General features: G+C 52.1%; 2 protein-coding genes across 2 annotated transcripts; one reads left to right on the forward strand and one right to left on the reverse strand.

Annotated features, from left to right (window-relative positions):
- Positions 1–269: 269 nt before the first annotated feature.
- LIX1L (limb and CNS expressed 1 like) lies at positions 270–7,176 on the reverse strand. Its single transcript, XM_041404038.1, has 6 exons — positions 7,168–7,176; positions 5,550–5,713; positions 3,662–3,802; positions 3,099–3,194; positions 2,492–2,569; positions 270–1,967 (listed from the first exon to the last, which is right to left on the reverse strand). Exons 2-6 carry the CDS (start codon positions 5,676–5,678, stop codon positions 1,725–1,727), a joined length of 687 nt encoding a protein of 228 aa, XP_041259972.1. The 5' UTR covers positions 5,679–5,713; positions 7,168–7,176; the 3' UTR covers positions 270–1,724.
- Positions 7,177–7,543: 367 nt separating this feature from the next.
- Positions 7,544–11,522, forward strand: PEX11B (peroxisomal biogenesis factor 11 beta). The gene is made up of 4 exons (XM_041404037.1): positions 7,544–7,829; positions 7,998–8,125; positions 9,163–9,364; positions 10,383–11,522. Exons 1-4 carry the CDS (start codon positions 7,774–7,776, stop codon positions 10,750–10,752), a joined length of 756 nt encoding a protein of 251 aa, XP_041259971.1. The 5' UTR covers positions 7,544–7,773; the 3' UTR covers positions 10,753–11,522.
- The last annotated feature ends 2,747 nt before the right edge of the window (positions 11,523–14,269 follow it).

Here is a 14,269-nt window from a genome sequence, read left to right on the forward strand (position 1 = left end):
GGGCGGAAGTGCCCTTTCCGCCATCTTGGGAAGGTCGCGCCGCCATTTTGAGAAGGTCTGGCTGGTTCGTTTATACCCCGGGAATTTCGAACCCCCAGGTTTTGAACCTCAGGAATTTCGAACCCTGGGTTTTGAACCCTGGGAATTTCAAATCTCGGGAATTTCGAACCTCAGGTTTTGAACCCCGGGAATTTTGGACCACACACCGACATGGCTCACAGCATTTTTGGCACAACTGGCCCCCCAAAAAACGAGCAAGAGCACCAATGTTAATAAAAAATCGCTGGGTTTATTGTATAAAATCCACAGCAGTGTTTATCCCGTAATTCCGCTGCCTCAACAAGGAGCACGACTTTCTCTGTACTGAGAAAATTTGAATTTTGTTAATTTTACACCTTCCACGGAGATCCGGAGCCTCCAAACTGTCTCCTCGATCCCACAAGCAATAGAATGTCTGTTTTTTTCCCTTTTGTTTTTATTTTTTTTTCCTTCCACAGTGATGGAACTCCTAAAGTCCTCCCAGACTTGTTGATTTGGAGCATAAAGAACTGGGAGGAGCTTCAGGGATTCCCTTAGGTTTAAAATCCTTTGCAGGATTAAAATCCGTTATTCCTAAATCAAATTTTTCCAATCTTTCAGGAAAATTACACCCCACAACCCCCACCCCATCCCTTTAAAATCCAATTTCCAGCGACATCAAACGTTAATAGTGTTTGTAGAAAGTATAAAAAATATATAAACCCCCCAAATAAGCTTGTTAGGATGTGGATATAAAAATGGGGTACCTACAAATAATGGAATTATTCCACTTTTATCCTAAAACAATGATTATTGCTGGAATATCCTGTGGTCAGGCAGAGGGAAGAAGGAGGGTGGGAATAGTAGAATCTGAAGGGTTTAAAGAGATAAGAAGAGGGAAAAGCTCTAAGCTAGGGTGAAAAAGGAATTCTGGCGTGTAATTCAGTTTGTATTCCCAGTCTGCTGGGAAAAAGGGGAGTAAGACGGAAATTTCCATGGATAAATTGACATTTTCTTGAGTGAACTCGGAGCTGTTTGAACAATTCCATGCCATAAAAGGGGTTTTAAAGCTAAATATAGTCTAAATTCCACATGGATACAAGGTGGATAAGGAATGATTAGTGCAAATCCCTCCCTCATCCACAAACTCTCCAAGATTTTTCCAATCTTCCAATGCTGGTATTTGGCTCCAGACAGGGCAATTCCAGGGGGGAACTGCAAATCCTGCTGTGCTTGGGACTGGAATGCTGCAGGTTGATCCCAGATTTAACTCCAAAATTAAATCTGGATATTGCACATGTTGGCATCCACTCATTTAATTAAGGAGCTCATCAAGGAGCTCTAATTGATCCCTTTCTGCTACAGGAGGGAGGGGATCCAATGGGTTTTTCCAGAGGAAACACTGGATTTCATAGAATCCCGACTGCTCCAGCAAAGAGGAAGTGAGGAGAGGACAAAACCTGGGATTTGAAGCCCGAAAATAAGGGAGAGGAAAAAATCTGTAGGGATTATGAGGGAATAAAAAGTTCCCTAGGGAATAAGGAGTTCTCAAGGGAGGAATGAGGGAATGAGGAGCAGCTCTAAAAACCAGGATGAAACTGCTAGAATCCATTCAGGAGCTTTTTCCCTAAATTTCTTCTAAATGTGCAAATGGGCTGGGATTTGGGGAAGGGTTTTGGGATGGCCAGGGGTGGGATTTTTGGGGTTCAGCAGCCAGAGGAGTGTGCTGAGCCCAGCTGGCCAGCTGCCAGCAGCAGGATGTCCTTCTTCTCCTTGTGGAACCTCAGCTCCTTCCCGGCCAGCCGGGCCTCGTCCAGCTCGCGCTCGGTGGCCGCCAGCTCCCGGGAAAGGGCTCCTGGAATGTTCTGCTCCCGGTTCACCCAGTCCAGGGCCATCTGGTTTCGGATGTCATCGTCCAGAGCACGGTGGGAGTAGTGAGCCAGGACCTCCTGGTGGGAATGGGAGGCAGAGAATTGGTTAAAATTGGGAAAAAAACCTTATGGGATGCAAGAGAATCATTAAAATAGGGGAGAAACTCTAAGGGGATGATGCTTTGTGAAGGTTGAGATACAACAGAGGTTGGGCAGAGTTAATTAATAAAGTAGGGATTTATTAAAAGGATATTCTCAACGGATGCACCTTGGGCAGTGCGAGGGACCATGCAGGGCTACACCCAAGATGAACCAAAATGGTCACAAAATTAACCAAAAATGGTCACAAAATGAACCCAAGATGAACCAAAATGGACACCCAGTCACAGGGTCTCTCACTTTTATAAGCTCTGGTCCATTTGCATATTGGAGTTAATTGTCCAATTACAGCTCCACCCCATAAACTCCAATTTTTCTTGTTTTCTCTCTTCAGTTCACATTGTTTATGCTCTTGGGCCTGACATTTGGGTCATTTGTCCTCCACAAGGCATCAGGGGAAGCTCAGGAATGGGAAGGAGCAGCGGGATGGAGGTGGGACTCACCTGGCGTGAGCACTGACGTTCCCTCATGGCCTTCAGGCTCCCATTCCAGTGCAGCAGCTGGAAAACTGTCATCAGCTCCTGGGATGGCAAGAGGGAGGGTTTAAAACACAAAACCACCATTTCTGCATGTGCTGGGATTGCTCAGAGCTGGGTGACTCCCACTTCCGTGTTTTGCAAGGTTGGTACCATAAAATATTCTTTAATGCATGCAAATAAACTCTCATAAATGGTGGTGGTACACACAGCAGCAGGCTGATAGAATATAGTGATTTAGGCACCTCATTAAGGAATTCCCTCAGTCTTTGGGGGAAACATCCCATCTTGTGGAGCTCTTGCTCCCCTGTTTTCAGGGATGAATCTCACTAATTAACTGGACTACTGCAATTAGGACATTTGGAAATATCACAGTGACAGTGAGAAACACAATTGCAAGGGTAATACTGGAATTACCCCAAATCTGATCTGGATCAAAGGGAAACCCCGAGTTTATTCCCCGTGGAAAAAACTGAAAATAGACCTGGGAGACCAACCCAAACATCCCTTAACCAAACCAGGAGTGGGACCTGGGTAGAAGAGGAACAGGATCTGCACAAACTGGACACAGCACCTGGAATTCCAGCATGGATTTTCCCTTGTTGGACTCCAGCATGAAGCGGAAGGCCCCGATCCCGGTGTTGGGATTATCTGCCTCTTCTCGGTTGCCCTGCAGAGAAATTCCAGCTATGGAGCTGCCATTCTCATTCCCGGGAATTCCCAATCCTGGAATTCCCAGTGGGATTCAGGAGAGCCTAATGCCAGCACAGGCTGAGCTGTCACACGTGAATGTGACAGCCTGGTCAGACACAGAGAAGCTGAGTAAGTTTTCCCAGAATCGTCCTGGGAAGCTTTAGGGAGATAAACAGTGACAGCCAAATATTAAAAAGAATCTGCAGTTGATGGTTTTTAACAATCTGTTTTGCATGGAATTAGAAAAAAAGTTTAGAAATTAGAAAAAATTAGCTTCTGATTGCGATGGTGTGAATTATAACATTTGTCTGTATTGCCTCACCCTACACACGAGACTGAAAACGGAATAAAATTTTTTCAAACGCCTCTAAATTACCCCATCTCAGGGTCAGAAAATGGCTTAACCTGACCCAAAAAAAGACCAACCACGACACCCCTGCTCACGTTGAAGGACGCCAGGGCCTCGGAGACACTCTTCTCGATGAAGTCGTCGGTGATGCGGCGGGAGGGGTGCTCGTTGAACACGGAGTTCATCAGCGCGATCTTGGCCGCGCTCCGGCGCGCCTCGGCCTTGGTGGGACAGAACTGGGGACACACGGCCACACTGGGGACACCCCAGCACCTCCACGCCCCTCCCCGAGCACCAGGAATGGGGGCTGGGGGGGGGGAATTAGGAAGTGACACCCCCAGAATCAGAACTGCCTGTTGCGTTGGCGATTCATTTGATTTAATTCATTTTTTCAGACCCAAAGTGTTCCCAAATCTGCCCCAGGATTTGGGGACAGAACCAAAACAGGTTTGGAACCTCCTGTTGCACAGTCAATTAATTAATTTAATTAATTTTTTCAGACACAAACTGTTCCCAAATTCCCTCCTGAGACCAGGATTTTGGGACAGAACCAAAAGAGGTTCAGAACCTCCCACTGCATTCTCAACTAATTAATTAAATTTAATTTAATCCTGGGAAGGAGAAGGAAGGATCTAATCCTGGGAAGGAGGAGAAAAAATCACATCCTGGGAAGGAGGAGGAAGGGGATCAAACTCTGGGAAGGAGAAGGAGGGATCTAATCCTGGGAAGGATCAAATCCTGGAAAGGAAAAGGAAGGATGAAATCCTGGGAAGGAAAAGGAAGGATCACATCCTGGGAAGGAAGGATCTAATCCTGGGAAGGAGAAGGAAGATCAGATCCAGCCAATCCAACAGTTTTCCCTGATACCCCATCTCCTATTTCAGCACTGAATTGTAAGTGACCAGAATAGGCAATAAAGGACACCAAAACCCCACAATCCACAGACAAATCTTCCCAGATTGGGACCTGATGGCAATTTACACACCAGCAGCAACTTGCAATTAAATCTCCTTGCAACTAAAGAGGTTTAGAGCCAGATTTGGAACCTCCTGTTGCACAGTCAATTAATTAATTTAATTAATTTTTTCAGACACAAACTGTTCCCAAATTCCCTCCTGAGACCAGGATTTTGGGACAGAACCAAAACAGGTTTGGAACCTCCCACTGCATTCTAAACTAATTAATTAAATTTAATTTAATCCTGGGAAGGAGAAGGAAGGATCTAATCCTGGGAAGGATCAAATCCTGGAAAGGAAAAGGAAGGATGAAATCCTGGGAAGGAAAAGGAAGGATCACATCCTGGGAAGGAAGGCTCTAATCCTGGGAAGGAGAAGGAAGGATCTAATCCTGGGAAGGAGGAGAAAAAATCACATCCTGGGAAGGAGGAGGAAGGGGATCAAACTCTGGGAAGGAGAAGGAGGGATCTAATCCTGGGAAGGATCAAATCCTGGAAAGGAAAAGGAAGGATGAAATCCTGGGAAGGAAAAGGAAGGATCACATCCTGGGAAGGAAAAGGAAGGACCACATCCTGGGAAGGAAAAGGAAGGATCACATCCTGGGAAGGAAGGATCTAATCCTGGGAAGGAGAAGGAAGATCAGATCCAGCCAATCCAACAGTTTTCCCTGATATCCCATCTCCTATTTCAGCACTGAATTGTAAGTGACCAGAATAGGCAAAAAAGGACACCAAAACCCCACAATCCACAGACAAATCTTCCCAGATTGGGACCTGATGGCAATTTACACACCAGCAGCAACTTGCAATTAAATCTCCTTGCAACTAAAGAGGTTTAGAGCCAGATTCAGGAAAGAGAACGCCCAGCAGGGAGGAGATATTTGGGAAAGGATCCCGGTGGGGTCCGGGAGAGGCATTCCCGGGGTGGGGATTGTACCTGGAAGCTGCCAAAGCAGCTGCCCCCCGGCAGGGTGACACGAGAGGCATTCCCGGGGTGGGGAGAGGCATTCCCGGGGTGGGGATTGTACCTGGAAGCTGCCAAAGCAGCTGCCCCCCGGCAGGGTGACATAGCAGACGTAGGGGGGGCTGGTGGCCGGCACCATCTCGTAGAGAACCAGGGCGCCGTTGCGAAGCTCGGCCCCGCGGGATTGCTTCATCTGCCAGAACTCCTGCAGCGCCTCCACCACGTTCACTGCCCGGAGAACCCGCGGGGGGCGGAATTGGGGCGTGGAAAGAAGGAAAAGGGGGAGGAAAGAAGGAAAAGGGGGAGGAAAGAAGGAAAAGGGGGGTGGAAAGATGGAAAAGGGGGTGGAAAGATGGAAAAGGGGGTGGAAAGAAGGAATTGGGGAGTGGAAAGATGGAAAAGGGGGTGGAAAGAAGGAAAAGGGGATGGAAAGAAGGAATTGGGACGTGGAAAGATGGAAAAGGGGGATGGAAAGAAGGAAAAGGAGGTGGAAAGAAGGAAAAGGGGATGGAAAGAAGGAATTGGGACGTGGAAAGATGGAAAAGGGGGATGGAAAGAAGGAAAAGGAGGTGGAAAGAAGGAAAAGGGGATGGAAAGAAGGAATTGGGACGTGGAAAGATGGAAAAGGGGGATGGAAAGAAGGAAAAGGAGGTGGAAAGAAGGAAAAGGGGATGGAAAGAAGGAATTGGGACGTGGAAAGATGGAAAAGGGGGATGGAAAGAAGGAAAAGGAGGTGGAAAGAAGGAAAAGGGGATGGAAAGAAGGAATTGGGACGTGGAAAGATGGAAAAGGGGGATGGAAAGAAGGAAAAGGAGGTGGAAAGAAGGAAAAGGGGATGGAAAGAAGGAATTGGGACGTGGAAAGATGGAAAAGGGGGATGGAAAGAAGGAAAAGGAGGTGGAAAGAAGGAAAAGGGGATGGAAAGAAGGAATTGGGACGTGGAAAGATGGAAAAGGGGGATGGAAAGAAGGAAAAGGAGGTGGAAAGAAGGAAAAGGGGATGGAAAGAAGGAATTGGGACGTGGAAAGATGGAAAAGGGGGATGGAAAGAAGGAAAAGGAGGTGGAAAGAAGGAAAAGGGGATGGAAAGAAGGAATTGGGACGTGGAAAGATGGAAAAGGGGGATGGAAAGAAGGAAAAGGAGGTGGAAAGAAGGAAAAGGGGATGGAAAGAAGGAATTGGGACGTGGAAAGATGGAAAAGGGGGATGGAAAGAAGGAAAAGGAGGTGGAAAGAAGGAAAAGGGGATGGAAAGAAGGAATTGGGACGTGGAAAGATGGAAAAGGGGGATGGAAAGAGAAGGAAGGAAGGAAGGAAGGAAGGAAGGAAGGAAGGAAGGAAGGAAATGGGGCACGAAAGAAGGAAAAGAAGGGAGTGAGCAAGGAAGGAAATGGGGCATGGAAAGAAGGAAAAAGGGGTGAGGAAGGAAGGAAAGAAGGGAAAAAGGGAATGAAGGAAGGGAATGGGGCATGGAAAGAAGGAAAAGGAAGGATGGAAGGAAGGAAGGAAGGAAGGAAGGAAGGAAGGAAGGAAGGAAGGGGGGCATAGAAATAAGGAAAAGGGACAGGGAAATAAGGAAAAATGACAGAAAAATAAGGAAAAGCGAAAAAAGGGAATGAGGGAAAATCGACTCCCACCCCAGCCCGGCCTGTCGGCACCCCCGGCTCCCCCCGGCCCCGCTCACCGCGGCCGTAGCCCGCGGGGCCCGGCGCCCACCCCGGGCTGCAGCCGCTGCGCCCGCACCGCCTCCATAGTCGCGCTCCCTCCTCAGCGCCGCGCTGTCAATCAGCGCCGCTCCGCGCCCGGCACACCAATAGGAGCGCCGGATCGGGGACGGGGGAGGCGGGGAAAGCACCAGGAGGCCAATCACAACGCGGTGCGCGGCTCGAGGGGCGGGGTCAGGGCGCGGCGCACTCACCCACTAACACAAATAGCGGTGTGTGGTCGTGGGGCGGTAAGGAGGCGGGGATTTGGGGGCCATTGTCCAATCGTATTTCGGAAACTTTAGATTGACGAGAGAATAAGCGAATCAAAATGCAGGAAGCACAAGCCAGCAGAGATGACGGTACGGGATGACAGCCCCGCTCTTATTGATCAGGAGAAGCAATTAGCGGCGAAAGAAACCAATCAAACTCCTCGACACAGACTTAGAGGCGGAGATTCCTGCTGTCGCCCATTCACGAGCACTGTTTTGGTCGCGGCGGGCGGGTCCGCCCTCAGCCAATGGGAAAGAGCCGCGGCGGTACCGGAAGTGACGCCGGTGTACCGGGCTCGGTACCGGGCCCGCGCCATGGAGGCCTGGGTGCGCTTCAGCGCCCAGAGCCAGGCCCGGGAGCGCCTCCTCAGGTGCAGCCTCGGCTCCCCGGGGAGGGGGATCAGGGGAGGGGGATCCCGGGGGTCCCAGAACCCCGGGGTGGCTTTGGGCCAGAGGAGATCGCAGAGAACCGGGAGGGGTCCGAAGCACCGGGGTGGCATCCCCGGTTCCCCCCTCCCTGACTCCCTCGTTGTCCTCAGGGCCGCTCAGTACGCCTGTGTGTTGGCCGGGGCCGCGCTGAGCCGCGCCGGGAACGGCTCCGGGGGCAGCTCCGGGACCCTGAGCCGCCTGCAGCAGCTGGAGGCTCACCTGAGCCTGGGCCGCAAGCGTGAGTGGGCTGGGGGGGGTCGGGGGTTTGAGGGGGGTTTTGGGGTCTGCACACCCCCATGGTGACCCCCTTCTGCAGTGCTGCGTTTGGGGGGCTCTGGGAGGGGGTTTGAGGGGGGGTTTTGGGGTCTGCACACCCCCATGGTGACCCCCTTCTGCAGTGCTGCGTTTGGGGGGCTCTGGGAGGGGGTTTGAGGGGGGGTTTTGGGGTCTGCACACCCCCATGGTGACCCCCTTCTGCAGTGCTGCGTTTGGGGGGCTCTGGGAGGGGGTTTGAGGGGGGGTTTTGGGGTCTGCACACCCCCATGGTGACCCCCTTCTGCAGTGCTGCGTTTGGGGGGCTCTGGGAGGGGGTTTGAGGGGGGGTTTTGGGGTCTGCACACCCCCATGGTGACCCCCTTCTGCAGTGCTGCGTTTGGGGGGCTCTGGGAGGGGGTTTGAGGGGGGGTTTTGGGGTCTGCACACCCCCATGGTGACCCCCTTCTGCAGTGCTGCGTTTGGGGGGCTCTGGGAGGGGGTTTGAGGGGGGGTTTTGGGGTCTGCACACCCTCATGGTGTCCCCCTTCTGCAGTGCTGCAATTTGGGGGCCTCAGTGTGGTTTTTAGGGGGGATTTTGGGGTCTCACACCCCTGGTGTCCCCCTCCTTCAGTGTTGCATTTGGAGGACTCAGGGTGGTTTTTAGGGGGGATTTTGGGGTCCCCCTCCCTCAGTGCTGCATTTTGGGGGGGACTCAGGGCGGTTTTTAGGGGGGATTTTGGGCTCTCACACCCCCCCGGTGTCCCGCAGTGCTGCATTTTGGGGGGCTCAGGGCGGTTTTTAGGGGGGATTTTGGGCTCTCACACCCCCCTGGTGTCCCCCTGGTGTCCCCCTCCCGCAGTGCTGCGTTTGGGGGGCTCAGGGCAGTTTTTAGGGGGGATTTTGGGCTCTCACACCCCCGATGTCCCGCAGTGCTGCGTTTGGGGGGCTCAGGGTGGTTTTTAGGGTGGATTTTGGGGTCTCACACCCCCCTGGTGTCCCCCCGGTGTCCCCCTCCCGCAGTGCTGCGTTTGGGGGGCTCGGCCGAGGCCCTGGGGGGGGCCCAGCGCTCGCTGCACCTGCCCGACCCCGTGCTGCGTTTCTGCCTCACCCTGTCCCACCTGAACCGGGCTCTGTTCCTGGCCTGTGACAACGTCCTGTGGGCCGGGAAAACCGGGATCCTGCCCGGCCTTGCCACGGAGAAATGGAGCCAGAGGTCCTTCAGGTGAGAGAGGGGCTGGGCTTGGCTGCAGGGGAGGTTGGGGAGGTCTCCTGAGCTGGGGAGAGCATCCTCAGCTGGGTGGGGTGAGCAGGAGTGGGGTTCCCCTGGGGAAAGGGAAGAATGGAATTCCCCAGGGAGAGCAGGGAATGGGATTTCTGAGGGAGAGCAGGGAATGGAATTCCCCTGGGGAAAATAAGGAGTGGGATTCCTAAGGGAGAGCAGGGAATGGGGTTCCCCTGGGGAAAAGAAAGAATGGAATTCCCAAGGGAGAGCAGGGAGTGGAAATTCCCGAGGGAGAGCAGGGAATGGGGATTCCTGAGGGAAAAGAAAGAATGGAATTCCCAGGGGAGAGCAGGGAATTGGATTTCTGAGGGTGAGCATAGAATGGGATTTCCCTGGGGAGAATAAGGAATGGAATTCCTAAGGGAGAGCAGGGAGTGGGGATTCCTGAGGGAGAGCAGGGAATTGGATTCCTGAGGGAGAGCAGGGAATGGAATTACTGTGGGGAAAATAAGGAGTGGGATTCCCAAGGGTGAGCAGGCAATGGAATTGCCCTGGGGAGAATAAGGAATGGAATTCCCCAGAGAGAGCAGGGAATGAGATTCCTGAGGGAAAGAAGAGAATGGGATTCCTGAGGAAGAGAGGGAATGGGGAGAATGAGGAATGCAATCCCATGGGAGAGCTGAACATGCCTCTTCCCTTCCCCCCATTCCCATTCCCCAATTCCCATTTCCTCAATCCCCATTCCCCCAATTCCCATTTCCTCAATCCCCATCCTCCCAATCCCCATTCCCCTAATTCCCATTTCCCTAATTCCCATTCCCCCAATTCCCATTTCCTCAATCCCCATCCTCCCAATCCCCATTCCCCCCATTCATATTCCCCCCAATCCCCACCCCCCCAATCCTCATCCCCCCAATCCCCATTCCCCTCATCCCCCCACTCCCCAATCCCCATTCCCTTCCTGCGGCTGCTGGGAGCCCCCAGCCCCCTTCCCCACCTCGCTCCCTCTTTCCCGCAGGTATTTCCTCTTCGCCCTGCTGGTGAACCTCAGCCGGGACGCCTACGAGCTCCGCCTGCTGCTGGAGCGCGCCGCGGCCGCCAGGAAGCGCGGCAGGAGCCCGGAGCAGCAAGCCCGGCTGCAGGCTGAGGGCAGGACCCGGCGCCTCCGGCTGCAGCTGCAGCTCCAGCTGCAGCTCCTGCTACTGGGAATGCGCGACAACCCCCCACTGCTGCTGGACCTGCTGCGCAACGCCTGCGACCTGGCGATCCCTCTGGAGAAGCTGGGGCTGTGCCGGAGCAGCCCCGGCATCCTGGGCTTCTGTGGGCTCACCTCCTCCGTGCTCTCCATCATCACCATCCTCCACCCCTGGCTCAAGCTCAAGCCGTAGTTTTCTTGGGATTTTGGGGATTCTGGGGGGGTTTTGGCACCTCTGGAAGTGACTGGTTGGTGCCGTTCCCGTCGTTCCTGACTCTTTAGAGCCTCAAAGTTCCAGCGTTGGATCCCACAGGGATGTCAGCTCCCCAAATGTGGTTTTTCCCATTGACTTTTCCAGAAATTTTAGGGAAAAAATTGGGATTGAACGTTCCCCCTCTTTGTCTGGGGAGAGCCTTTCACCTGGAGCCAGCTAACAGGGAATATTTGGGGCTGGAAAATGTGGATTTGGGCTGGAAAATGTGGATTGCTGGAGGCTTCTCATGGTTTTTTTGGGGGGTAAATTTGTGGACAATTTTTTCCTGCCTTATAAAAAAAAATCTGAGTGCAGGGAGAAGGGAATGGGAAAAATAAGTGTCAGGAATAAATCCATGGCTCTGGGGGGAAATTCAGGCAGGGTCAGTCCCTGGGAGAGCAGGAATATCCTCTCAAAGGTTTTTTGGGAGCTCCAAATTATTAAATTGCAGAGGCAGGTTGTCCTTGGGAGAGCAGGAATAGGTTGGAAGGTTTTTTGGGAGCTCCATCCTGAACTCCTGGGCCCATCTGGGTTGTGCCAAAGGCTTTTTTATTTTTTATTTTGTTTTTTATTTTATTTTTTTTTCTGGGAAAAGCAGGATTGAAGGCTTTGGAGCAGTGTGTGTGATTTGGGTGGGAAGCACTCCAGGGGATCCCACAGTGTCAGTGTAATTAATGACTAATTTAATGATTAAAGTGCAGCAAACACTGCCTCAAACACTCCTGGGGCTCTGGGGGCTGTGCCCATTCCCTGGGTCAGTGCCCAGCACGCTCGGGGGAAGAGCCTGGTTCTGGTCCTAGACCTGGTTCTGGTTCTAAACCTGGTTCTGGTCCTAAACCTGGTTCTGGTCCTAGACCTGGTTCTGGTCCTGAACCTGGTTCTGGTCCTAATTCTGGTTCTGGTCCTAGACCTGGTTCTGGTCCTGAACCTGGTTCTGGTCCTAATTCTGGTTCTGGTCCTAGACCTGGTTCTGGTCCTGAACCTGGTTCTGGTCCTAATTCTGGTTCTGGTCCTAGACCTGGTTCTGGTCCTGAACCTGGTTCTGGTGCTGAACCTGGTTCTGGTCCTAAACCTGGTTCTGATCCCAAACCTGGTTCTGATCCCCACCCAAACCTGGGTCTGATGCCCTCCTAAAACTGGTTCTGATACAAAGCCTGGTTCTGGTGCCTACCTAACCCTGCCCCTGAACTGGGAGTACTGGGCTGAACTGGGAATGCTGGACTGGGGGCACTGGGATGGGCTGGGGGCACTGAGTTGAACTGGGAATACTGGGATGGGATGATGTGGGAATGCTGGACTGGGACTACTGGGATGGGCTGGGGGCACTGGGATGGGCTGGGGATGCCTGACTGGGATGGACTGGGCTGAACTGGGAATGCTGGGCTGGGATGGGCTGGGGGCACTGGGCTGAGCTGGGGCGCAGTGCCTCAGTTTCCTCGTGCCTCAGTTTCCCCGTGCCTCAGTTTCCCCGTTTCCCCGTGCCTCAGTTTCCCCGTGCCTCAGTTTCCCCCTGCCTCAGTTTCCCCATGCCTCAGTTTCCCCGTTCCCCCGTTTCCCCGTGCCTCAGTTTCCCCGTGCCTCAGTTTCCCCGTTTCCCGTGCCTCAGTTTCCCCGCGCTGCCGGAGGCCCAGCCTGGGCGGGGCCGGAGCTGCACAGTCGCTGTTTGTCTGTTTTTCTCCTCATTCCTTGGCTTTTTTAATTTATTTTTTTTTAAATTCCCCCTGAAAATTCCTGCCCGTCCCGCAGCCTCTGGCAGCACAAGTTTCCCTCTGTCCTAAATCGCGGAGTTTGAATTTTTTTTCCTTTTTTTTTTTTTCCTTTTTTTTTTTTTTTCTCCCTTTTTTTTTTTTTAACTCAGCCCGGCTGGTGGCAGTGTCACCCGGAGGACGTGGCAACCCAAAACCCACCGAAATCCACCCAAAATCCGCCCAAACCCAAACCAAACCCCACCCAGACCCCCCAAAAAAACCCTTTTCCCACCTCCCCACTCCGGGGAATATCCAGGTGTCACTGCCACCTCTGTGGGTTCAATCCTTGGGGAAAATTCCGATTTTTCCACCCCCTTTTCCCCAGAAAAAAAGTGGAAAAATCCCCTTCAAGCATCCAGGACCCCCCAAAAATAAAAACCCTGCGCCCACCTCCTCCCTTTTTCTCTTTTTCCTGTGTTTTTACCGCTTTGCCTGTTTTTTTCCCCTGAAATTTCACCTCCCCCCCCATCCAAAACCACATTTATTTTTAGCAGCCAATTGAAGATGAAGGAGGAGGGAAAATAAACTGGAAAAAAAAAAACCCAAAAAAAGGGATTTTGTGCCTTTTGGAGTCAGAATCACCTTGGAGCTGCAGAAATGAGAGGTGTGGGGAACCAGGGGCTGCTCCTGGTGCTGATCCTGCTCCCAGGTAACCCCAAAAAAACCCCAAAAATCCCTTTATTTTGGGTCGTTTCGGGCTTTTTCCAGGCTGGGATTGGGATCAGAATTGGGATTTAGGGCTCGGTTGGGATTGGGGTTTGAATGATCCGAGTGAGCCACGTGGGGGTCCCTCCTGCTCTCTCTGAGAGGGGGGATTTTGGGATAAAACCAGCCAGTTTTGGTCATTTCTCCCCACTTAATTTATTTTGGGGCTTTTTGAGAAGAAGAAAACACCAAAATCCCTTTAAAACCAGCCAATTTTAGTAATTTCCCCCCTCCTAATTGGAGTTTTTTTGGTCCTTTTAAACCAGCCAGTTTTGGTAATTTCCTCCCTCCTAATTGGAGTTTTTTTGGAGGGAAAAAAACCACCAAAATCTCTTTAAAACCGACCAGTTTTGGTCATTTCCCCCCTCCTAATTGATTTTGGAGCTTTTTTGGAGGGAAAAAAACACCAAAATCTCTTTTAAACCAGCCAATTTTAGTAATTTCCCCCCCCCTCCTAATTGATTTTGGAGCTTTTTTGGAGGGAAAAAAACACCAAAATCCCTTTTAAACCAGCCAAATTTGGTCATTTCCTCCCTCCTAATTGATTTTGCAGTTTTTTTGGAGGGAAAACCCACCAAAATCTCTTTGGATTTAGGCCGGGCTCAAGGTGGGAAGGGGAACTCAGGAGAGGAAGTAAAACCCGGGATTTTTCATGGAAAAATCTTATTTTTAACGGGGGTTTTTTGGGGGGAAAAAGACGAAAAAGGGAATTTGCGCGCCCTCGGGACCCTCCTTGACCTCGGCAGGGCTCGCTGGGGGCTTCAACATCGACGTGGGGCGTCCCAGGCTCTTCCGGGGGCCACCAGAGTCCCAGTTTGGCTACCGGGTGCTGCAGCGGGGGGGCCACGGGGACACGTGGTGAGTGAGCCCCGGGGGACACGGGGAAACTGAGGCAGGAAAGGGGAAACTGAGGCACGAGCGGGGAAACTGAGGCACGAGCGGGGAAACTGAGGAACAAGGGGGGAAACTGAGGCACGAGCGGGGAAACTGAGGCAGGAAAGGGG

This window comes from Onychostruthus taczanowskii, unplaced genomic scaffold (assembly GCF_017590055.1).
Source record: "Onychostruthus taczanowskii isolate IOZ18803 unplaced genomic scaffold, ASM1759005v1 scaffold207, whole genome shotgun sequence".
Lineage (NCBI taxonomy): Eukaryota > Metazoa > Chordata > Aves > Passeriformes > Passeridae > Onychostruthus > Onychostruthus taczanowskii.

Bases quoted from the DNA above. Each gene is read 5' to 3' on its own strand.
- PEX11B (XM_041404037.1), top strand. From the start codon at position 7,774: ATGGAGGCCTGGGTGCGCTTCAGCGCCCAGAGCCAGGCCCGGGAGCGC. The intron at 8,126-9,162 runs GTGAGTGGGCTG...CCCCTCCCGCAG, and splicing joins CCTGAGCCTGGGCCGCAAGC to TGCTGCGTTTGGGGGGCTCG. The intron at 9,365-10,382 runs GTGAGAGAGGGG...TCTTTCCCGCAG, and splicing joins TGGAGCCAGAGGTCCTTCAG to GTATTTCCTCTTCGCCCTGC.
- LIX1L (XM_041404038.1), bottom strand. From the start codon at position 5,678: ATGAAGCAATCCCGCGGGGCCGAGCTTCGCAACGGCGCCCTGGTTCTC. The intron at 3,803-5,549 runs GTACAATCCCCA...GTGTGTCCCCAG, and splicing joins GCTGCTTTGGCAGCTTCCAG to TTCTGTCCCACCAAGGCCGA. The intron at 1,968-2,491 runs GTGAGTCCCACC...CATTCCCACCAG, and splicing joins AACGTCAGTGCTCACGCCAG to GAGGTCCTGGCTCACTACTC.